The sequence below is a fragment of the Electrona antarctica genome, assembly GCF_951216825.1.
Source record: "Electrona antarctica genome assembly, chromosome: 24".
Lineage (NCBI taxonomy): Eukaryota > Metazoa > Chordata > Actinopteri > Myctophiformes > Myctophidae > Electrona > Electrona antarctica.
Window position 1 is genome coordinate 34226853 of NC_136803.1, and position 24431 is coordinate 34251283.

Sequence of the window (24431 nt, forward strand, 5' to 3'; positions counted from 1 at the left end):
ATGACTTTTTAGTTTTGTATTTGTTGACGAAATTGTCAATATATTTAGCCATAGCCTATTTTTAGTCATCATAGCTTATACATGTATTTTGTTTTTATTCAGTGTTCCTCAGTGAAACAATTTAGTTGACAAATATTTTCCATCAAAGTTTTATTTATTTATTGACAAAATCAACACTACAGGAATACAAGTAGGCTATACACTGGGGCAAGGGACCAGGGGTAAGAGAAAAAGACTGGGGCACTGTAGGACTAAACACTCAACTGGCAGGGACATGATGGCAGGGAATTAGACTGGTGAAACAGGGCAGGACAGAACAAGCTGGGCTAGCAGGGACTGGGCTTTTAGATATTGGGTTTTAGATATTTTAGATTTTAGCAGTGAGCCCAGTGTCTCTGAACTCTGATGCAGGGACGGATTAACCCCCACGAGGGCCCCTGGGCCGGTAATTTCTGCAGGGCCCCCATAGCGCGCGTGCACGCAACATTTGTGTGTTTTTCCATGTTTTCATCATGCTTTTGACCTAAATTTAACTAAATCAATGGCCAATGAAGGACCCCAGGAGTCCTTTTCAGGGCGTCAAACCTAGTACTGCGCGGTCCAATTTCCCCGAAGGGCCCCTGAGAGCCAAGGGCCCTTGGCCCAATGGCTAATTTGTCCCTGCTCTGATGTCATGGACACTGGGCTCACTTACTTCCTGGACTACATGTTGTCTCAGTAAGACAGCCCTCCCCCTATCCACAAGGAGGAGTAGTGCACCAAAGCATTAATCATTAATCATAAACAGATTTTTGAGAAACATGCATCCCTAGACATTGTACTGCTATTTCTATGTGAACATAATGTATATCCAAATAAAGGGGAGGCATACTATGGTCCGACGGAGCATTGGTTCGATATGCGTCCGCACCTCGGACTAGCGCCTGCTCCCGTGCTTGCGGTTATGGTTAGGTTAGGGGTTAGGGGTATCGGATCAATGAATCGTCGGATCAAACACATGTACCCCAAATAAAGCGTAGAAGGTCCACTTCCAGCCAAAAAAATGTGGGGCCACCTAGTCTAGGTGTTTGAAACAAACATCAAACAAAACAAAACCTGGGAGAATAGATACAACAGGGTGACCAGAATAGATAGATACAACAGGAATAACTGTGATTTGAACTGGCACAGCACAGCTTGAGTGGGGACTGTCAATGGAGGGTATTGCAACTCTAGATTCATCCCATTATATGTTGCAAATTGCAGCTAGGTCCATGTGTGGTCCAGCCCTATGGAATGCATATTCTAATAAAAACAACTTAATACTTAAACTTAATATGAGCATCAAAGCAATATTTAGATACTTTTTTTATTTTTTATTTAAATAGCCGATCTACTAGCTCACGTGTTGCGGAGGCGACACGTTGTGAGCTTGCAGATCAGATATTTTTTTAACATGTGACACGTCGTACGGCGAAGCATACGTCAGACTTCCCTTTTGTTTTTAGCCGAGGCGACATACAGTCAGACAGTCAGACACACATGGCTCCTCGGTGCAAAATAAACAGTGTACACTACCTGACTTTACGATAATAAGGGACAGTATGTCGGGACACTGTGTTGATAAGCTTCATGTTGTGCAGCAGCAGTGCCAGTCCGCAATGCTTTGCCCTCTCCCACTCCACTATGTCGGAACTAAAACCTGTACCCATAAAAAGTCGGTACTCGGTGCCTAGGCTGAGAGAGAGAGACGGCATCACACACGAGCAACCTGCTCCAGTGCCAAGCTCCCGGAAAACAAACAAGCACAGCGGCGAATGGGAAAGCATCCAAAGCATCCCCTTTTACAACAAACTAGTCCCCGGTGTAAAACCAGGGACTAGTTTGCTCCACATCTGAAACGGAGAAGCCGAACCATTTGTGTCGGGTTTTCTCCGTAGTAAACTCCTGTCCTCCTGCTCCTCCCAGCAGCGAGCAGAGCAGCATGGAATCCTCCCTCGTTTGAGTAAGGACGTGCTGTGATTGGCCAGTAGCAACTTTGAGTGGCAGTCGGTGGTAAATGCTCTTGCCACAGAATGTACTAGTATTCTGGCCATAATAATCATTCTGGGCGGCCCCAGCTGTTAGTACGCAGAAGCGCTTCCCGGCGCTTGATTGACAGCGCACTGGCACACCGCCTGATCTTCGTCAAGGTCCGTCGCAAGCTGCACCACCAGCAGTTCAGATCGTGAACTGTGGAGATGGGCATGCTTGCATCCCAATAATCCCACACTCAATTATACTGGTTTGCTAGTTGGTTGCTGGTAATTGTCATTATCTCAAATAATTGCTATTATGAAATGATTGTCGACAGGCCCACACAGCTGTGGCTGCTGGCCTGGGCTTTCAGACCTGTCTGCTGAAAACATGGAGATGCTGATTCATTCATCCAATACATTTACTCTGTATATGCCATTATATTTTACAGCATACATTTGTTTTGGAACATACTGTATACAGTACATTTTGGTAACTGGAAAAGTGGGCACCTAAACATTGCGGGCACCCTAATGTTAATTAGGCATTTCTTTATGTCCATGGTATGAAGTAACGTAAAGTAGACTACACAGTACATGATTTTAACATTTCGAGGCCGCAATGTGTGGCCAGCCAGACTTTATTCGATACTGGCATAAATAAGTTGAAGGGTAAATTTAGGTCTGCCTAATGTCACATGAGTTAACGAATTGGACCAAAATGCCAGGATGACCAATACAAATTAAGCAACAAAGGTTAAGATTTATTTCAATAACCAAGGCTGTTCCCAGAACTGGCAAAACAGGCAGGCAGATGGAACAATTAAAAAAATCTAACTAGTGACATAAGTCACAGAAGAACAGCAGTCATGACGGGAGCCACATGCTCACACTAACATCATCACATGACACAAACATCAAGGAACTGAACTCAGGGGGTTATATATAGACAAGAGACTAACGACACACAGGTGCACTCAAGGTAAACTCAGCACAGGATAGGCTAACAGGCAAACGAGTAAACAAGACACAGGTGACTAGAGTTAACAGTGAGGTGAGACAAGGCAGGTAACAGCAAACAAGGTAGACAGGAAGTCACATAACATTACTACACAATGAGATACAGAACACCATGAAGACTTGATTGATTGATTGATTGAAGAATTTATTAACAGTTTGCAGAATTACAGTACATTTCAAGCACAAACTCAATACAAAGGCTGTTAACTGTGAGTGGACGACCCAATTAAGCATTACACTTGTTTCCAACAGGGTCCACCATGTTCAAATCATCAAAACATTTAGAGACGTACAAATAGACACTTCTATAGACAGGACAGGAATTCATCAAAAAAGAATTCATCAAAAAGGAGGTAAAAAGGGAAAAGAAATATATACAGTGAGGGGAAAAAAGGGGGGGGCGGGGGGATTCAGATTTTACGGGGGCCAGTTTCGAATTGCAGCCATCCGTAGGTGCCCTTTGAGAGCGGTTTTGAAGGAGTCAAGGGATTCGCATGTCTTAATGACAGTTGGTAGGGCGTTCCACATTTTGGTGGCATAGGAGCGAAAATAATTTAGTCCCTTGTTTGTGCCGAATCTGGGTTGTACATGGTTCGTTGCACTCCCTCTGGTGTTGTGGGTGTGGACTTCGTTAACATTAAGGAAGTATCTAGACAGGTACATGGGTATCTTGGTGGTGTATCGAATCTTGTGGACCAGACCCATTGCAAGATGCTGTACTCTGTCGTCGACCCTAAGCCATTCCAGCCTGTCGAAGTGGGCAGGGGTGAGGTGGGTTCGGGGGGCTAGATCAAGTAGGAGCCTGACCAGTTTGTTTTGGGAAGTCTGGAGCCTGGTTTTAAGGGCCTTTGAGGTGCTGTGGTACCAGGAGGTGCATGCATAGTCAAAGAAACCCTGTACAAGGGCTCCTGTTAAGGTCTTCAAGGTGTTTTTGTTGACCAGTGAGGAGATCCTGTAGAGGAATCTTGTTCTATGGTTGACTTTTTTGATTACGTTGGTGGCCATTTTATCACCGGAAAGATTAGCCTCCAGGATGGAACCTAGGTAGGTAATTTCATCTTTACGTGTGATAACATTGTCACCCACTCTAACCAAGAAGCCATTTGCCTTGCTGAGATTACTAATAGAGCCAAAGAGAATGGATTCAGTTTTTCCCAGGTGTAAAGATAGTTTGTTATCAGCGAGCCAGGTGCAGATTCTACCGAGTTCAGAGCTGAGGGCATTTTCAACCTGCAGTTTGTCCCTGTCCGAGACCAGCAGTGCTGAGTCATCTGCGAACAGGAACAAGTTGCAGTCACAGGCTGAAGTCATGTCGTTTACATATATTAGGAACAGTAGAGTCCCTAGTATGCTTCCTTGTGGAACGCCACAGCTCACTGGGAGGGGGGGGGACAGTGTTCCGTTCACTTCCACCATCTGTTCTCTCCCCTCCAGGTAGGATTGCATCCAGCTCACTGATGTGCTATCGAAACCAATTGCTTTTAGCTTGTTAACCAGTATGGAGTGGTTCACGGTGTCAAAAGCCTTTTGGAGGTCCAGCATGACCATGCCGCAGTATTTGCCAGCGTCCACCTCTTGTTTGATGTGGTCGCTCAAATAGAGGAGGCATGTGTCAGTGGAGTGGGATGTTCTGAAGCCAGATTGGAACTCGTACAATAATTTATTAGTGGCAAGATACTTTTCAACCTGTTCATAGACTATTTTTTCCATCACTTTCGAGATGGAACTAAGAATAGAAATAGGGCGGTAGTTGCCGGGGTCTAATTTACTCCCTTTCTTGTGCAAGGGGGTTACTTTGGCCAGTTTGAAATCTTGGGGGACCTGTCCCTGTTTGATGGAGAGGTTTACTATGTGGGTGATGATTGGAGCTATAGAGATGGCTGAGTCTCTGAGAAATTTGGAGGGAATGTTGTCATGGCCTGTGGCCTTGTGGGGTTGGAGGGCACTCAGTTTCTTAATTACCTCATCAGTTGTTACCATAACTAGTTTAAAATCGTCTTTACAAACACCTAGGTTTTTGTAGAAGGTTGTAATGTGCTCTACACCAAAGAGCCCAGAGTGGGAGGGCAGTTTGTTAACCAGAGTTGTTGATATGTTTGTAAAGAAGACAACAAACTACACAGAACTAGAAGACCAAAAGTGTTGATTTTGACAGCAAAGTTTGATTTAGTTGTAGTCACATGACTTTTTAGTTTTGTATTTGTTGACGAAATTGTCAATATATTTAGCCATAGCCTATTTTTAGTCATCATAGCTTATACATGTATTTTGTTTTTATTCAGTGTTCCTCAGTGAAACAATTTAGTTGACAAATATTTTCCATCAAAGTTTTATTTATTTATTGACAAAATCAACACTACAGGAATACAAGTAGGCTATACACTGGGGCAAGGGACCAGGGGTAAGAGAAAAAGACTGGGGCACTGTAGGACTAAACACTCAACTGGCAGGGACATGATGGCAGGGAATTAGACTGGTGAAACAGGGCAGGACAGAACAAGCTGGGCTAGCAGGGACTGGGCTTTTAGATATTGGGTTTTAGATATTTTAGATTTTAGCAGTGAGCCCAGTGTCTCTGAACTCTGATGCAGGGACGGATTAACCCCCACGAGGGCCCCTGGGCCGGTAATTTCTGCAGGGCCCCCATAGCGCGCGTGCACGCAACATTTGTGTGTTTTTCCATGTTTTCATCATGCTTTTGACCTAAATTTAACTAAATCAATGGCCAATGAAGGACCCCAGGAGTCCTTTTCAGGGCGTCAAACCTAGTACTGCGCGGTCCAATTTCCCCGAAGGGCCCCTGAGAGCCAAGGGCCCTTGGCCCAATGGCTAATTTGTCCCTGCTCTGATGTCATGGACACTTGGCTCACTTACTTCCTGGACTACATGTTGTCTCAGTAAGACAGCCCTCCCCCTATCCACAAGGAGGAGTAGTGCACCAAAGCATTAATCATTAATCATAAACAGATTTTTGAAGAACATGCATCCCTAGACATTGTACTGCTATTTCTATGTGAACATAATGTATATCCAAATAAAGGGGAGGCATACTATGGTCCGACGGAGCATTGGTTCGATATGCGTCCGCACCTCGGACTAGCGCCTGCTCCCGTGCTTGCGGTTATGGTTAGGTTAGGGGTTAGGGGTATCGGATCAATGAATCGTCGGACCAAACACATGTACCCCAAATAAAGCGTAGAAGGTCCACTTCCAGCCAAAAAAATGTGGGGCCACCTAGTCTAGGTGTTTGAAACAAACATCAAACAAAACAAAACCTGGGAGAATAGATACAACAGGGTGACCAGAATAGATAGATACAACAGGAATAACTGTGATTTGAACTGGCACAGCACAGCTTGAGTGGGGACTGTTGTCGTATATTACAGAGCCACATTACGATGAAATATGAAATGAAATGAAATGAGATGAAATGAGATGAAATGAAATGTAATGAAGTAAACACAGAGAGAGTCAAGCATACTGATGATGAGGATGTAAATGTAATGAAGATCACTGGTGATGATTTTAAGTAATTTGAATGCTGGAAACTTTTGAGGGTATTTTTGGATTCTATTGTAATTGTGTGATTTCTTTGAATTGCTGATGTTCCAGTAAGTAAGTCATGTATCGGCCAGAGGGAGGATTCTAATGTGGCTCCTTCCTATAAGTTTGTGACACATGTTGGCTCATGTGTCAAGGGAGGAATATGTCGTATATTACAGAGCCACATTACGATGAAATATCCATATAATGTTGTATAATGTCATATACTGTTTATGCAGGACAAACCTGCACTGACTGAGTTTCTGCATGTGAGCTCTGAGAGGCTTGATATTAGCTGGCCCACAGACACATTCCAAGAACGGCCTATGTGATCAGTTGAAAAGGTCTGCTATGAAATTGTAAAGGCTATTGTATTGAACCGTGGATACCATTGTGTTAATAATCTATAGAAGTGACCATCTACTTAGTATGCGGTGGTCTGGGGACGCACATGCACATGCGTACACACATACAAGGGCGTTGGGGTGCACACCCTACATGCACTATTTGGGGAGAATATAAAGAGGGTCTCAAATGTGCAGAGAATCCAGTGAGAATCCACAGAATCCAGTCAGAGAGGTCAGTCGAGAATCCAGTCAGTCAGAGTGAGATCTGTAGCCAGGTTCCAGATGAGGTCGGGGACAGCTATGAGGGGACTGCTCTAGGATGGCTCTGGAATGGACTGATCATGAATTTGGTAACTAAGCTTTGTCCTTAATAAAATGATACAGAAATAAGGACATGCCTGGCCTCTCCAATCATTTATGCAACAGGGTAAAAAGTGCTTCCTGGACACTCAATATATGACAAATAATGGCAATACACTACACTGTCAATGGAGGTTATTGCAACTCTAGATTCATCCCATTATATGTTGCAAATTGCAGCTAGGTCCATGTGTGGTCCAGCCCTATGGAATACATATTCTAATAAAAACAACTTAATACTTAAACTTAATATGAGCATCAAAGCAATATTTAGATACTTTTTTTATTTTTTATTTAAATAGCCGATCTACTAGCTCACGTGTTGCGGAGGCGACACGTTGTGAGCTTGCAGATCAGCTATTTTTTTAACATGTGACACGTCGTACGGCGAAGCATACGTCAGACTTCCCTTTTGTTTTTAGCCGAGGCGACATACAGTCAGACAGTCAGACACACATGGCTCCTCGGTGCAAAATAAACAGTGTACACTACCTGACTTTACGATAATAAGGGACAGTATGTCGGGACACTGTGTTGATAAGCTTCATGTTGTGCAGCAGCAGTGCCAGTCCGCAATGCTTTGCCCTCTCCCACTCCACTATGTCGGAACTAAAACCTGTACCCATAAAAAGTCGGTACTCGGTGCCTAGGCTGAGAGAGAGAGACGGCATCACACACGAGCAACCTGCTCCAGTGCCAAGCTCCCGGAAAACAAACAAGCACAGCGGCGAATGGGAAAGCATCCAAAGCATCCCCTTTTACAACAAACTAGTCCCCGGTGTAAAACCAGGGACTAGTTTGCTCCACATCTGAAACGGAGAAGCCGAACCATTTGTGTCGGGTTTTCTCCGTAGTAAACTCCTGTCCTCCTGCTCCTCCCAGCAGCGAGCAGAGCAGCATGGAATCCTCCCTCGTTTGAGTAAGGACGTGCTGTGATTGGCCAGTAGCAACTTTGAGTGGCAGTCGGTGGTAAATGCTCTTGCCACAGAATGTACTAGTATTCTGGCCATAATAATCATTCTGGGCGGCCCCAGCTGTTAGTACGCAGAAGCGCTTCCCGGCGCTTGATTGACAGCGCACTGGCACACCGCCTGTGTGCAGGTCTGTATATATAGATATATACACACACACACACACACACACACACACACACACACACACACACACACACACACACACACACACACACACACACACACACTTACATTGGCATTGTATGTGTAGACTGTAGTATGAACTGGAATGTGTGTAGTGTAAACCTGTGTTACTACCCCGGGTCTATATGAGTATGGGAGGTTGGAATATAGGTAGGGTTAACCTTCTTTTCCCTGGTATGTGGTGGCTTGATGAGAGAGTGATGTGTGACAGGTGTGTCATCTGTGGAAGTGTTTCCACACCTAAGCGCGAAACGGCCGACAGCCGCGCACGTCTTACGCTGTCCGCAGCTTATTTTCCGAGTTTTTAGACAGCTGGTGGATGGAAATTAAAATTAAAATTGCGCGGAGGAGAGCGTTTCCGGGAATCTGGCCGCCGCGCAAGTCGTCCGCGGAGGTGGAGCTTAATTTCCATCCACCAGCTGTCTAAAAACCCGAAAAAAGAAGCTGCGCACAGCCGAGAACGTGCGCGGCTCTTTAGTAAGTCTGGCAGCACCTAGAGAGTGAGAGAGTTAAATGACTGCTTTGGAAAGTAGGTGGCGACTCGGAGCCTGGAGGCGGTGATTGGTCTTCGGCGGGTGGTGGAGGAGGATAAAAGGCCACCTCTGTTCAGTGCCAGGCGTCCTCTCTTCACTCTCATGTGGACTGCCAGCAAACGCACTGCTCACTCTGTGCTCTATAATGTGTTCTCCTAGTGCCACTGTGTGTCACCTGATGATGAGATAAAAATCACCTTACAATGATCTAACCAGTCGGGTTTGGGGGGGGTTCTTTATTTTGGGGCCCAGTTTTCGAATGTTTTGTTGAGTAGGAGTTAGGGTAGTAATTGTATTTTCCTTTGTTGATTCCGGACAGTTCAGTTAGGGTTAGAATAGTTAGTGTTGATTTTGTGTTGTTTTGCTGCTCAGACTCCCCCCCCCCCTAAAGACGAAATAAAACCCATGGAAAGACTGTACTCCTGTTTGCTGGTGGTTCATTTGAGAGGTTTTAAGAGGGGTCCATCGCATTCATGTTGCAGTCCAGTTCCCCTAGGCTGGGGCTGTAACAGGAATTGGGGGCTCGTCTACTGCCATCTTGTGGTTCGTGTCGACGGTGCAGGTAATGTATAGGCCGCCTTGTGTTTGTTTCTCATCGCTTGGTTACCAGCTTTGTTATTTTCCATGATGGAGGATAGGGCAAGTGAATTTGTGAAAAATCCCTCATGGCAAAAGGTAGAACAACTGCGAAAATGTGACCTGGTTGACGTGGCAAAGCATTATGGATGGAGTGTGTCTGTGAAAAGAAAGCAGAAATAAAGCAGCATCTCATAACCAAGCTGGGGGAGAAGGGGGTGCTGCCCGTATCGGGTGGGGGTGCGGAGGGCGTGGAGAATAAGGAGCAACAGCCTCCTACACCAATAAAAGACCCGGTATTGCCGTCACCGTTAGGCATGTCGGCTGCGGAGCTTGAGCTGGTGCTCCGTATTAAAGAGATGGAGGTGAAAAGCAAGCAGTTGGAGAAAGACACGCTACATCTGAAAGTGCGTGCGTTAACTTGAGTCAGCATCAACATCCACCCTTGCCCAGGGAGCGACCCCCTCCCCCCAACATAGCTTGGAGCAGACACGTTGCACTGGTCCCACCGTTTCGAGAAGCAGAGGTGGACGCGTATTTCAGTACGTTTGAAAGGGTTGCAAGTGCTTTGCGTTGGTCACGGGAGGTATGGGCTATTTTGGTCCAAAGTAAATTTGTAGGAAAAGCACAGGAAGTGTGTAACAGCCTGTCATTGGATCAGGGCTTAGACTATGAAATAGTGAAGGAAACTGTGCTTCGCGCCTATCAGCTCATCCCTGAAGCGTATAGGTTGAAGTTTAGGGAAAGTAGGAAAGCTGGTACCCAGTCACATGTGGAATTTGCACATGTAAAACGCACATTGTTTGATAAATGCCACAGAGACAAAAACGTTTGAGCAAACGTTTGAGCAACCCCCTGTGGGGGTTCAGGCTTGCAAGCAAAGTTTTCAGGTCCATATGTTGTGGAAAGCAAAATAAATTAACTGAATTATGTGATAGAAACACCTGATAGGAGAAAAAAAATAGAGAGTCTGTCATGTAAATATAAAAATATAAAAAGGGTTATTTGTCCCGCACTAATGATGTGCCCGTGGGGGGGCCAGTGGGCATAGTGGGCACACCGATTCCTGAGGGTGGGGGGGGGGCGAAGAGAGTGGAAGGCGAGGGGAGGTTCCATGTGCTCGCATGAAAAATTCAGAGCTGGTAGAGAGTCTGGAGGGTTTTCTATCATATCTATCGGAACCAGAGAGAAAAGAGGTCATGGGGCTTATTCTGAGTTTCCCTGAATTATTTGGGGACAATCCTACACAGACGCACGTTCTCTGTCATGATATTAATGTTGGGGAAAACAAACGTATAAAACAGCTTGCATTTAGAGTAAATCCTGTGAAGCGAGCAGTTATGCAACAAGAGGTTGAGTATCTCCTGGAAAATGGTCTTGCAGTTCTAAGCTGTAGCGCATGGAGTTCTCCGTCGATATTAGTCCCAAAACCAGATGGGACATTTCAGTTCTGCAATGATTTTCGTAGGTAAATAACCACCTCAGATTATTTTCCTCTACCTAGACTTGAGGATTGTATTGATTGCGTGGGTTCTGCCAAGTTGGTAACGAAATTGGACCTGCTTAAAGGATATTGGCAGGTGCGTTTGACTCACTCTTGTAGTATAAGGTAATGCCTTTTGGCTTGAGAAATGCGCCTGCTACATTTCAGCGGCTTATGTCTAAAGTATTGGCGGGTGTCAAAAGGCTCATGGAGAGTCACTGACACCCAATCAAGCCTGAGTGAGTGGCAGCTTGTTAATTGGCCACGCACAGGTGTGGGAGGCTATATAAGTAGAACTAGCTGCACTCATTCCCTGATGCATGCTCAGATCACCACACCGTGCGGCCTCTTCCTCTTGTCTCAACCTCCAGAACTACCACCTTTCTTCAAACCTCAGGCTCAAACCGTGTGCGTCCAAGAACAAACGTGAGTCAGAAAGCTTATGGAACATCAACTTTGTTCAGTGCCATAATCACCTCATCACCCATCATGGACTCTGCACTGCCCATGTGCTTTGTGTCGTGTCGAATGTTTGCTCCTGTTTATCTGTATTACAAGATGACCAGCAGTTCGTATTTATGTTTTCCTGAATGGTTTATTGAACTGAAATGTGAACTAATTAGTTGGTGTCTAATTGGAGTTTTTGGCCTGATTTCACTGCACCATATTTATATACATGTTTGTATATCTATATCTATATATATGTGTGTATTATCTTTATGCATTTGTTTCTATTTATTGTTTCTTTTTTCCCACGCTTGGTTTTGATGAGCTCCTGCTGCGTGTCTGCTAATCACTTTACTTATGTCAGCTGTGTGTCTGGGCAGTGGCATTCAGTGAGATAATGGGGGTGAGCTCTAGGCTCAATATTTTCTGTTGACCGTTTAATCGTTTATCTGCGTTTACGTTTATCTATACGTTTTCATTTATCAACATTTTCAGTACATTCTTGGACCTTGTTACTTTCTTAATAAATCACCTTAACCACAATAAGAAGCTTTCTGGATTTGATTGAAACGTGTCACACAGTTCCTGCCGACAGCTCAGCCTCATAGCACTACTTCTATGATTCGATGGGAAGAAGTAGTCGCTACAACATTGTCAACAGAAAATAAGTTCTGGAAGGAAACATTGGAAAATGGAGAACATCGCAGCAACAGTTTGACTTTGAGTTGCGCCTCAGTGACTCGGATTGGAGCGACATGAACCGCCGCAGCGGTGAAAATGTTGGAACACGCAGCAGCGCATCACAGCCATTAGCGGTGAGATACAATTGTATTAGCACGTTCGTTCCTTCTGTGTATTTGGTTGAGTTTGAACACAGTTGGAAGAAGTGCTGCCGCTGGTCCATTGGGGACTATTGATTGTTGGCTGTTGTTGTGTGAAGCGCTCACACAACACCAGCCAACAATCAATAGTCCTGGTTTGACGCAATTGGAGGTAGCCGCTGTTGCGCTCATTGAGTCCTTTATCTGGTTGGATTGCTGTGTATTCTTTCTTATACATTGGATGGAAAATGTCAAAATGAGTGACACAAACGTCACAAGTACAGACACAAACGAAATGGATCTGGAGGATCAAATGGAGGAGGAGGAGTCACGGAGGAGGACGGTCAAGCTCACGGCCAAAGCGCTGGCAAATAAAATTGAAAAGGATCAGAAAGACCGTCACTCACATGTGAAGCAAATGCAAGAGCTCACAAAAGAAATAAAAGGGCTTATGAAAATGATGCAAATGCAAGGGATGTGCAAAGCACAATGGAGAAACTGATGAATGTGTATGAAAATGCAAAAGCAGCACATAATTCATTAATTGTCTTGATTCCACAGGAGGAGCTGGAAAATCAAAATGTGTGGTGAAAACTGTGAAACTGTGGTTTGATAAGAATGAAATGCCAATGATTGAAATGCCAATTCATGAAATGATTATTGTGGATGAATCAATTCCTGCAAAATCAGTAACTGAAACTGTTCATTCACCTGAAGTGGTGGAAATAAATGTTGGACATGAACATCATATTGAAATACCTGTTGGACAGGAGGTGGAAACTGTGGAAATGACTGATGGGCAGCAGGACAAATTGCTACCCACCACTAATGCTCAAAAGCACACTTCTCAGTCACAATCACAACATGTAACTCAGTCACAACAGGCAACAGAGTCAGCTGAATTACAGGAAACAATTCAACCTGGTGACAGTGTGTCAAACATAAGCAAGAAAACAAAAGGTTCTAAAGCTTCAAGCACAGAATATGCACGTTTGAAGGCTGTGGCAGAAATGGCTGCTCTCATTGTTCAGCAAAAAATGATCCAGAATAGATCTAGAGGAGCAAATGGAGCACCTGAGAAGACAAAAGGAAAAGCTGGAGCTGGAAACAAACATGGCTGCTAATGTGGCAAAAATGAAGGTTCTAGGCTCAAGGAGATCTGGTGTTACTATTCAATCTAATGTGACAGATGGAATGATGTCTTATTTTGAGAACGCAAAGCAGGCTGCTGTTTACACACACCATTTACAACCCACTCAAGGTCAAGTTCATGTGCCCTCACAACCCACTGTTGGCAGGCAGGCACCAATTGTAACAACAGGTGGCGCTGTGGCTCCGCTCCACTCACTGACAGCAAACACAACTACAGAGAGAGCTGTTGTGGCATCGGCGCCAGCGGGCACTGACACAGGCAGAGCTGTGGATCCGGCTGTATGGTCTCGCACTACAGCAGCACCCGTGGAAAGCCAGATGGGCACGAGAGGTACAGTTGAACAGGGCAATAACAATATATATTCTGTCATGAAGAAACAAAACGAACTCACAGCTTTACTCATTCAACATCAATGTCTGTCTTCTATGCCCAAGAAGGAAATTCACGTTTTTGATGGTGACCCACTTCAAAATCACACATTCATAAAATCTTTTGAACACAGCATTGAAACCAAAAACCCAAATCCCACAGATTGTCTCTACTATCTGGAACAATACACCCAAGGACAACCCAGGGAACTTTTGAGGAGTTGTCTGCACATGATGTCAGACAGGGGTTACAGGAAGGCTAAATCTTTACTGAAAGAGCATTTCGGAAATGAGCATACAATCTCTACAGCCTATGTGGAGAAGGCTCTTTCATGGCTGTCAATCAAAGCCGATGACACTAAAGCTCTGCAAGCCTACACTCTCTTCCTACGAGGATGTTCTAATGCCATGGAGGATGTCAACTACATGCACGAGCTGGATATGCCATCTAATTTGTTGACCATTATAAAGAAACTGCCTTACCGTTTGAGAGATAAATGGAGAACTGTGGTATGTGATTTCCAGGAGAACCATGGCCGAAGAGCAAGTTTCAAAGACATTGTCATTTTTCTTGAGAAACAGGTCAAGATTATAACAGATCCCATTTTTGGCGACATCAAAGACACTCCAGAGAGGAAAGACACAAGAAGGTCCAGGTCACAGCCTCTTCCCAAAACAAAGGGAAGTAACTTTGCAACCACTGTGACAGCTGCAAAAGAGAAGGAAAAGGAAGGTCGTTCTGTGATGAAGAGATGTTTATTTTGCAACGGTGAACATGCTCTAGAACTGTGCCCAGAGCTGGAAAATAGGGCACATAATGAGAAATTCAAATTTTTAAAAGAAAATGGAATTTGTTTTGGATGTATGTGTAAAGGACATGTCAGTGCCACATGTAGAAAGTGACTCAATTGCAGCATTTGTGGCTTAAGGCATCCCAAAATACTGCATATCTACCAAAGAACAAAGGAATGGAACAAAGACCCAGTTGAAATGAAGGAAACCTGCACTAAAGACAGAGCCATAGCTTCCGTGCTGACATGTGGTTTTACTGGGGCCGGTGAAGACAACTGCAAGCTTGCAATCGTGCCGGTTCAGGTAAAGGCCAGGAAAGGGAACACGACAGTGCATACATATGCATTCCTTGACCCAGGAAGCACTGCATTGTTTTGTACAGAGAGGCTCATGGCTAAACTAAACCTTCATGGAAGAAAATCCAACATATTGTTGAGAACTATGGGACAAAAGAAGGTTATCGAAACACACATTGTTTCAGGCCTAGAAGTGGCTGGACTGTACAGCAATGCATTTTGTATTCTTCCAGGCATGTACACGCAGAGGACTATGCCTGTGAACAAAGGAAACATTCCACAGCAAAATGACATCGATCAGTGGCCTCATTTGAAGAATATTCACCTACCTGAACTTGACTCTGAGGTGGAGCTGCTGATTGGCTCAGATGTACCCAAGGCACTGGAACCTATTGATGTCATCCGGAGTGTGGGAGATGGACCGTACGCTGTAAAAAACATGCTTGGTTGGACAGTTAATGGACATTAGATGGAAAGACTGATGATGCGCAAGACCAGTCAGTTATAAGTGCCAACCGGATATCAGTTGTGAAACTTGATCAACTATGGGAACAACAATTCAAGACCGACTTTCCAGAGTGCAGCAGAGACGACCAAGAACACTCAAGAGAAGACCAGCAGTTCTTGAATTCAGTCTCAACATCCACTAAGCTTGTCAATGGGCATTATTGCATTGCATTACCTTTAAAGCAAAGGGAGATATGCATGCCTGACAACAGAAGTGTGGCTGAACAACGCACACTGAACTTGAAGAAAAGGTTCAAGAAAGATTCTTCTTTTCATTCTGAATACACCAAGTTCATGTCTGATATATTTAAAGGTTACGCTGAGATGGTACCAGACAACTTGGGACGTAGCGATGGCGGAAAATGGTATCTACCACACCACGGGGTTCTACACCCACAAAAGAAAAAGCTTAGAGTGGTGTTTGACTGTGGAGCTACGTTTCGAGGAGTTTCACTGAACTCTCAGCTCTTACAGGGGCCAGACCTGACCAGTTCATTAATCGGAGTCTTGGCCAGATTCCGTAAAGAGCCTGTTGTCATCGCTGCTGATATAGAAGCAATGTTCCACCAAGTGAAAGTACCAACTGAAGATTGTGACTTGTTACGATTCCTCTGGTGGCCAGATGGAGACTACAGTCAGAACATGATGGAATACAGAATGACTGTACATCTATTTGGAGCAACTTTCTCGCCCAGCTGTGCAAACTTTTCCCTTAGGAAATGTGCTGAGGACAACGCCGACCAGTTCAGTGCTCAGGCTGTAAATACCATCATGAACAACCTTTACGTTGATGACTGTCTGGCATCAACAGCTACAGAGGAAAATGCAATAGCTCTGTATCATGAACTACGAGCAATCTGTTTCAAGGGAGGCTTTCTACTTACCAAGTGGATGAGTAACAGTCGTCAAGTCCTGACTGCCATACCTGAAACGGAAAGAGCAAAGGAAATGAAGAATCTTGATTTAGATCATGACGATTTACCTGTGGAAAGAGTGTTAGGAGTACAATGGTGCGTCCAATCAGACGTATTCAAGTTTGAAATCATCTTGAAAAACAGACCTCCTACAAGAACTCTGCAGTCAGTTCTGTATATGATCCCCTAGGAATGTTGGCTCCGGTAGTCTTAACTGCCAAGAAGATCCTGCAAAGGTTGTGTAGGAAAAAGATTGGTTGGGACGATGCTTTTCCAGATTCTATTGCAGAAGAATGGCTTAATTGGATTCAAGATCTTCATCTATTGGAATATTTCTAAGTCGACAGATGCTTCAAACCCACAAGCTTTGGAACAGTGACATCTGCTCAACTGCATCATTTCGCTGATGCGTGTGAAGACGGTTATGGAACTGTCACTTACCTTGTACTGCACAATAACCGTGGCCAGGTACACTGTAGTTTTGTGCTGGGGAAAGCAAGAGTAGCTCCTTTAAAACCAGCTACTATCCCTAGAATGGAGTTGACTGCTGCTACCATGGCAAGCAAAATGGACACATTATTGATAAAAGAGCTGCAGATGGAACTGGCAGACTCTGTATTTTGGACCTACAGCACATCTGTGCTCAAGTACATCAACAACAAGACTGCAAGATTTCGAACCTTTGTGGCAAATAGAGTTGCTGCAATTGTCAAAGTCTCACATGCACACCAGTGGAGATATGTTAACTCTGTTAACAACCCAGCAGACATGGCATCGAGAGGCTTGACAGTTAAATCTTTTCTGAAGAAAACCATATGGGTGTCCGGTTTCTTCTTCATCCCTCAGAATTCTGACAGGTTGGAAGAAATCTCAGCCAAGGACACTGAAGTAAGGAGCATGACTGTAAATGCTGCTCAGATAACATCTGAAGAAGTGGATGCAACAACACGCTTCATTCATCACTTCTCATCCTGGACTCGTTTGAAGAAGGCTGCAGCTTGGATGCTCAGACTTAAAGGACTGCTTCTCAACCGTATCAGAAAGTGAAAACAAGCAAACAATGTCCCCACTGAGCTGCACAAAGATATCTGCACACAAAGAGATCTGCGATCTGCACAGAAGGAGACAAGAAAACATGAGAACCAGAAATGGCAAGGTCTCACGGTTGAAGAACTGGCTACTGCTGAGATTACCTTAACCTGCTTCAGCCAGAAGAAGAGATTTGCAGATGAAATCTCAAGTTTGAAGAAAGGTATGAATGTTAAAAGGTCAAGTCACATTCATAAACTCAATCCCGTTTTGGACAACAAAGTGTTAAGAGTTGGAGGGCGACTTGACAGAGCAGCAATGCCAGAAGAAATGAAACATCCTGTCATATTGGCCAAAGAGCTTCATATTTCATCTGATTCTTCGACATGGTCGCTGGACATGGTGGTCGCAACCACATGTTATCCAGACTACGCCAGAAATATTGGATTCCTGGTGCCACTGTTGCAATCAGGAGAATCATGTCAAAATGTGTTGTTTGCCGCCGCATCAATGCTACTCCAGGACAACAGCAGATGGCAGACCTGCCTATTGACAGAATCTCCCCCGATGAACCTCCATTCACATGTGGGAGTTGATTATTTTGGACCCTTTGGAGTGAAACGTGGAAGGAGTATTGTGAAACGCTATGGTGTCATCTTTACATGTTTGACTACAAGAGCAATTCATATTGAAGTGGCATCATCACTTGAGACAGACTCTTTCATCAATGCACTTCGTCGTTTTACAGCAAGACGAGGTCAAGTGAAAGAATTAAGATCTGACATTGGGACCAATTTTGTGGGAGCACAGCGTGAGTTGAAGGAGGCGATTCAAGGCTGGAATCAAGCCCAGATTCACAATGTAACGCTCCAGAAAGAAATCAATTGGATCTTCAATCCCCCTGCTGGCTCACACCATGGAGGTGTATGGGAAAGACTAATTAGATCGGTGCTCAATTCTACACTTAATGTGCAAAATCTCGATGAGGAAAGTCTGCACACCATTCTGTGTGAAGTTGAAGCTATCCTCAACAGCCGACCGATCACCAAGGCTTCTACAGATCCAAATGACCTTGAAGCACTTACCCCGAACCACCTTTTGCTTCTGAAGACTGCACCTTCCATGCCACCAGGACAGTTTCAGAAGGATGACATATATGCTCGCCGCAGGTGGAGGCAAGTTCAATATATGTCAGATTTATTTTGGAAAATATGGGTCAAAGAATATCTTCCCCAGTTACAGGAGAGACAAAAATGGTCTAACATCAGACGCAACTTTACACAAGGGGACCTCGTGATCATAGTGGATGACAGCGCCTCGGAACTCCTGGCTAACTGGAAAGATTGTGGAGACCATTCTGGACAGAAGAGGACTCGTACACCAAGTTCGAATTAAGACCAAGACTGGCTTTTTGAACAGACCTATCACCAAAATCCGCCTGCTACAGGAGGCGGAAGATTGAAAATTGACTTTGGATTTCACCTTTTCCCCTTTGCCGCTGACTTTTGCCCCTTTTTTGCCCCTTGCACACTACACTGATTCACTACACTCACTATGAACTATTGTAGCGGTTTGTTACCTTTGTTGCCTATGTTACCTATTATTGTCAGGGCGGGGCCTGACAATAATAAAATATCAAAGAAATCAAACCCTACAAAGGGTGCATGTACTCACACATGAACCCTTAAACCTTATAGCGGGAAACCATAAATCATTTGTCAGTAAACTCTTAAATGCACAAATAGTATAATAATAATAATATCACAACAGTTCACAACAAGAAATAGACCACACAGTGATTCAAAGTTTGTTTGTTCTTATATTGAATGAATGTCGAGCAGGGGAATTCAATATAAATAGTTCAGTTCAGTTCAAATATCAAACCCAAAAGAATCCGGGTTTTACTTTTCCCCAAAACAAAATAAATGAACTGAAAACTTCCCTTTAAAAGGTACTCCAAATAATAATAGTTGAACTCCAAAATAAATGAGGCTCCAAAATAATCCACGCAAAAAAATAAACTCCTCTTCTTTATTAAAGCTCTTTCCAACCGACCTGTCAAATCCACTCCGGTCCGGGTTTTACGGCGCTCTGGCCATTCACCGTCAGTAAACACGGACCAACTCTAGAATGACAGCAGCCCTGGTGTGCGATAATGCGTGTTGTGTCGTTGCTCTCGTCTCTCCGTTGTGCTGTCGCTTCTACGGATGGACCTCTGAGTGAGTACAGCAGAGCCTCTGCCGTTGACGACGCCGCTATCAAGCTAACTGGAGCTAAAACTGACAACCACATCTCCCGCAACACTTCTCCAGCCTGTCATACTTCCTCCTTCTCTTTTCTGGTTCCTCACCCCGCGCCTCCATTCGTATACGTTGTAGCAACTGCCACACATGTTATACTATGATTTATTTTTAATATCAACATTTAAAAGTGTATGTTGTATTATTTAATATTTCTGTAATTAACGCCATCTGTCAGGGGTAAGGTCCTATATATTCTGTTCTGTCTATGTTGTGATTTTGTTATGATTTTTTTTTTTTTTAAAGACTATGTTTATGTTTTGATATATATTTGATTGCCACGGGTCTGGAGTTGGACTGACGCCCATAAAGTAGGCGGAGGTTACCGGCTGTCGGAGAGACCTGGGAGAGAGACAGACAAACAAGGAAACAGGGAGTCTACGAGGGACCTGGACAAGTTTGTTCTCTAAGTCTAAAACATCTCTTTAAGCTATAGCTACCAGAACGATTGCGCTCACTATATGAAGAGGCCGTTCGAGACGTTCTTCTAATTGGTGAGATCGTTCGTCTTTTATTTATTTATTTCTTCCTTCGTCCCGCGAGGATCCGAGGTGTCGTTCTTCCTCTTCCTTTGGAGTGGATTCAACTGGATTACGTCCGCTACGGGGACTTACTATTTACTTTATTACTTTACTATCTTCTACTTTACATTGGAGGGAGTGTTACAAGGAGGAACAGACTTTGTTTGGAAAACAACCACGGAACTATACAAAACAATAAGCGAGCGCGTGCGTGCGTGCGTGAGACACGGACACTCGTTGCGATTCATTCATTCATTCATTCATTCAACCCTGTCTGTATAACTGTACTGTTGATTCCTTGCGTTGACAAGATAAAAGGTTAACGTGAGCTTTGCTTCTGACTGTGTTTGCTGCTTGTTTATGTAGGCTGTTTCATTGCATTCCACTTTATCAGTTGTATCCTAAGAGGAGATCATTCATAACTCGTAATTTAAATAATGGTAGCAGTGATAGTAATATCTGATCGTTACAACGTAATGACGCTCCATGCGTCGCCTGTTGTGCGTGTGGTTGCGAGTGGTTGAAAACGGAGGGGTGTGTGTGTGTGTGTGTGGGCGTGCATGTGACGTGGGATTTTGACAGGTTTAATGTGGCTCCAAACGGATCGCCACACTCCCCCCCCCCCCCCCCCCCCCCCCTTAGAAAAAGCCGTCCAAACGGTAAGGCTTAAAATGCGTATGAAAGATCAGTGTCGGAAGTGTTTGTCATTTAAATTTCCTTCTTTTCATCCTTCGCAGGATACTGTGTCATCGGACTCTGTCCGGAATCAGGGAACCCCAGGAATGTTTCCTCCATGCTCTCTTCTCCAAAGGTCTGCAGAACTCTTTGCCGCTCTTGTTCCTCCACTTCTTTGGCAGTAGGAGAATGTGTCCTCGGACTCTGTCCGGAATCAGGGAACCCCAGGAATGTTTCGTCCATGCTCTCTTCTCCAAAGGTCTGCAGAATTATTTGCCGCTCTTGTTCCTCCACTTCTTTTGCAGAAGGGTAACATGGCTTCAGTCGAGACACATGCACCACTCGACAGTCTGTTCCGGACTCCTCCAATACTACCTCGTAGTTCACAGGTCCGACCTGTCGAAGGATTCGGTAAGGCCCAAGCCATTTAGGAGCCAACTTCGCTGCAAAAGATCTGTCTGCTTTGGACAAGGGATGAGAGCGTAACCAGACCCGAGCATTGTCTTCCAACTCCACATCTCGTCTATGCTGGTTGTAATTCCTCTTTTGCTGTCGACAAGCACCAGAAAGGCTTTCATTCTTTGGTATGTTTTATACCGACTGTTGCGAAGGCTTTCACTTAGAGTTCCATATATGGGATAACCCATAGTCCCATATATGGAGACAGCGATATCCAGCGCTGACATCAGATTAATGTAGAAACTCCAAAGATGGATATAGACAGTGGTGACATCATCGTAACACTAGACTTGCACAGCAACTAGCACAGCATAAAAGGCGGCTCCCATGGCTTCTACACCTGAGATTCCAGGCAACGCACGCTGTATCTCCAACAGGTCAACATATACGAATCAAGGTATCTGGCTTTACAACCCATATACCTTGAATGGCTTGTATTACCTTGGGTACGAGTCTTCTAGATGAGACAGAATAACTGGCTAATGGCTAAGCAACTCGTAGAGCATTGAAGTAGAGGTTTCCACATCCCGGTTAAGTTCGTATCGAACACCACTGTAGCGGGTCCTAACGAAATAATCAGCACTGGTTCGAGCTATTTTACACCGACCAAGATGGCCACACAGGGGGTCCTGGTGGAATAGCTGAAGGAGTAGAGGTCGAAGAGCCACAGGGATGTACATTTGATATAGGGTCTTATGAGGCAACTGTACAATCCGGTAGATCAAGTCTTCCAAGATGGTAAGCTTGGTAGTCGGGTTTACAGCCAAGGCGGTGGAACAGCCCTATCCCTCCCCGTTCCCTGATCTCCCCCCCACCACCCCAGAAGTACGGGTCAGAGATGGCAGCAAGATCCGCAACCTAATGCGCTATGCCCTGAGCCGCATGGAGCCCAAACCAAGGGTAGCTGAGGATGAGGAAAATGGACAGTCTAGAACTGACGAAGGCGATGTAGTAGCCATGGAGACTCGGGAAGTGACAGGCCGCTCGCTGACCACTGAGAAGTCCCTCAGCCGGAAGATACTGTTCACAGCGACTGGTAAAGGGGTCTCCAAAGCCATCACGTGTGTGGAGATTATGAAGCGACGTGTGAAGGGGCTGCACCAACACACCAAGCTGCTGTACAGCACAGTGGACGAGGTGCCCACAGCAGGACTGGACAGTCTGACGGTCAGCAGGAACGTGCCGGCCATCTGGATCCTCCTCTCCAGGGACCCTGTAGATTCCAGTCTGCCAGGGTACCAGGCTCCAGGGAACTTTGATGCCCTCTGGGCTCATTCAGCCAAAGAAGAGGCAGGGGCTTTTGGGGGTCAGAGACATGGACACAACAAGAGAAAGAGAGGAGGTGGTGGAATCAGTGGCAGCAGCAGAGGAAAGGGAGGGTCTGGACGTCATACTGGTCGGCCAAAAGAGCCATTTAAGAGCCAGGCACTGTAGTTTAGAAAAATATTTAAGTTGAAGAATACACACCTGGACACTCAGATATTTTATGTTCAGCCAACAAGGATCTTATTACCTCTGCTTGCATCATTTGACCACTGTAATGCAGAATATTGATTAAAAACCTTGCAACGTTCTGTTTAATTACATTTGTACCAAAATTGCATTGATAGATGCTTTTTCTTTCATGTGATTCCTCACAGCCAGCCATGCAGCCGAAGCTATTTTGTTTTAAATGTATTTTCTTATTTTGATGGGTAAACAGCAACTACATTAGTTTTGAATTTGCTTTTAAACAAATTTCACCGGAAATCACCAACTTTTGGTGTCTAATTTGTTTCAACAAGTGTGTGGAAGGCATATGTCTCAAAGTCTACAGTAATTTTAGTGACTTTGTTTGAGAAATAAAATGTAACGATGATTCCTTTTTTGTTTTGTCATGCAAATATAAATGTCCCCAAATATTTTTGTCCCCCCCACCACCATCTGGTTAACCGAATATTAGACATTATAGGACACTCTTAGAACCTAGGAGATGGTCTTAAAAACTGTATGTCATCAAGTCTAGGTTACTGTAAATGGGCCTGGTGCAAAACTTAACTTGAATAAACCCCAATTAGGCACAAAAAGAAAAAAAGAGAGTGTATTTGGAGGGACGTCTCTTTACCGTGGTGACAGACCATTCCTCCCTGATGTGGGTGTTTAAAACCACGAAGCCCAGTACCCGACTTATCCGGTGGGCGTTAAGACTCCAAGAGTTCACGTTCACCGGGGAGTACCGGAAGGGTAAATACAATACTGTCCCGGATGCCCTTTCCCGAGCCCCACATGACCTGGACTGTCATTCTCAGCCCATCTGTGCCACTGTGTTGTCTGCCAAGCCAGCGTCACAGCCAGACCTTCCCCTGTCTATTCAGACCATTTACCATTTACATGCCATTCATACCACATGAGGAGTAGCGCCGCGGCCAAACCCTGACCCTCACAGCCCCCCAGCCCACCGGTAAGACAACTTCCTGCGGTGGCACGACTCTGTTCACGAACTATAGACTGTTTTATTCTGCTTTTACTTTACTTAGGCCAAATAATATGCGTTTCATTCCTCAGTTATCTTTATGTTTTGCATTTGGAATCACACCGGTTTGTTTATACAATTCTTTGTTGACAGAAATAAATACATTTATTAAAAATGTATGTCTTTGCACTGCTGACATCACAGCATGTTATTTAGTGGATGTTTTCTGAATGTTGGAGCTAGACAGGTTTAATACCGGTGACTGTGAGCATTGGTCTGGGAATTGGGTTAAATATTCTGGAAGGTTTTGGAAAAGTTTTGGAAATGTATTGGTAAAAATGAACTGTGAACTGAAATGTGGGAGAGGGTTCCCACAGTCATGAAATTCTTGGTCATATCCCAGACCTATAGAAGTAGCAACCTTGTAGCACAATTAAAGACTATTTCACATGAAACAAAACAGTTCCTGATAAGATTTTGCTTGTGACTTTTTAGATGTTCGAGGTGGAAGATTTATTTATGGAAGATTTATTGGAAGATTTATTTGTGGAAGATGGAAGATTGAAGATTTATTTATTTTATTTATCTATTTATTGTTCTATATTGTTGTATATATATTATATGCAAATAAAATGTGTTATTGTTGTTAAATATGTGTCTATGTATATTTACTCAGTTGACCTG

General features: G+C 44.3%; 1 protein-coding gene across 1 annotated transcript; it reads left to right on the forward strand.

Annotated features, from left to right (window-relative positions):
- Window positions 1-22030: 22030 nt before the first annotated feature.
- On the forward strand, window positions 22031-22868 carry LOC306917651 (ribonuclease P protein subunit p25-like protein; the record flags this gene model as incomplete). The annotated part of the gene is made up of 1 exon (XM_079495946.1): window positions 22031-22868. The coding sequence occupies one exon, from the start codon at window positions 22031-22033 to the stop codon at window positions 22727-22729; it is 699 nt and encodes a 232-aa protein (XP_079352072.1). The 3' UTR covers window positions 22730-22868.
- Window positions 22869-24431: the final 1563 nt, after the last annotated feature.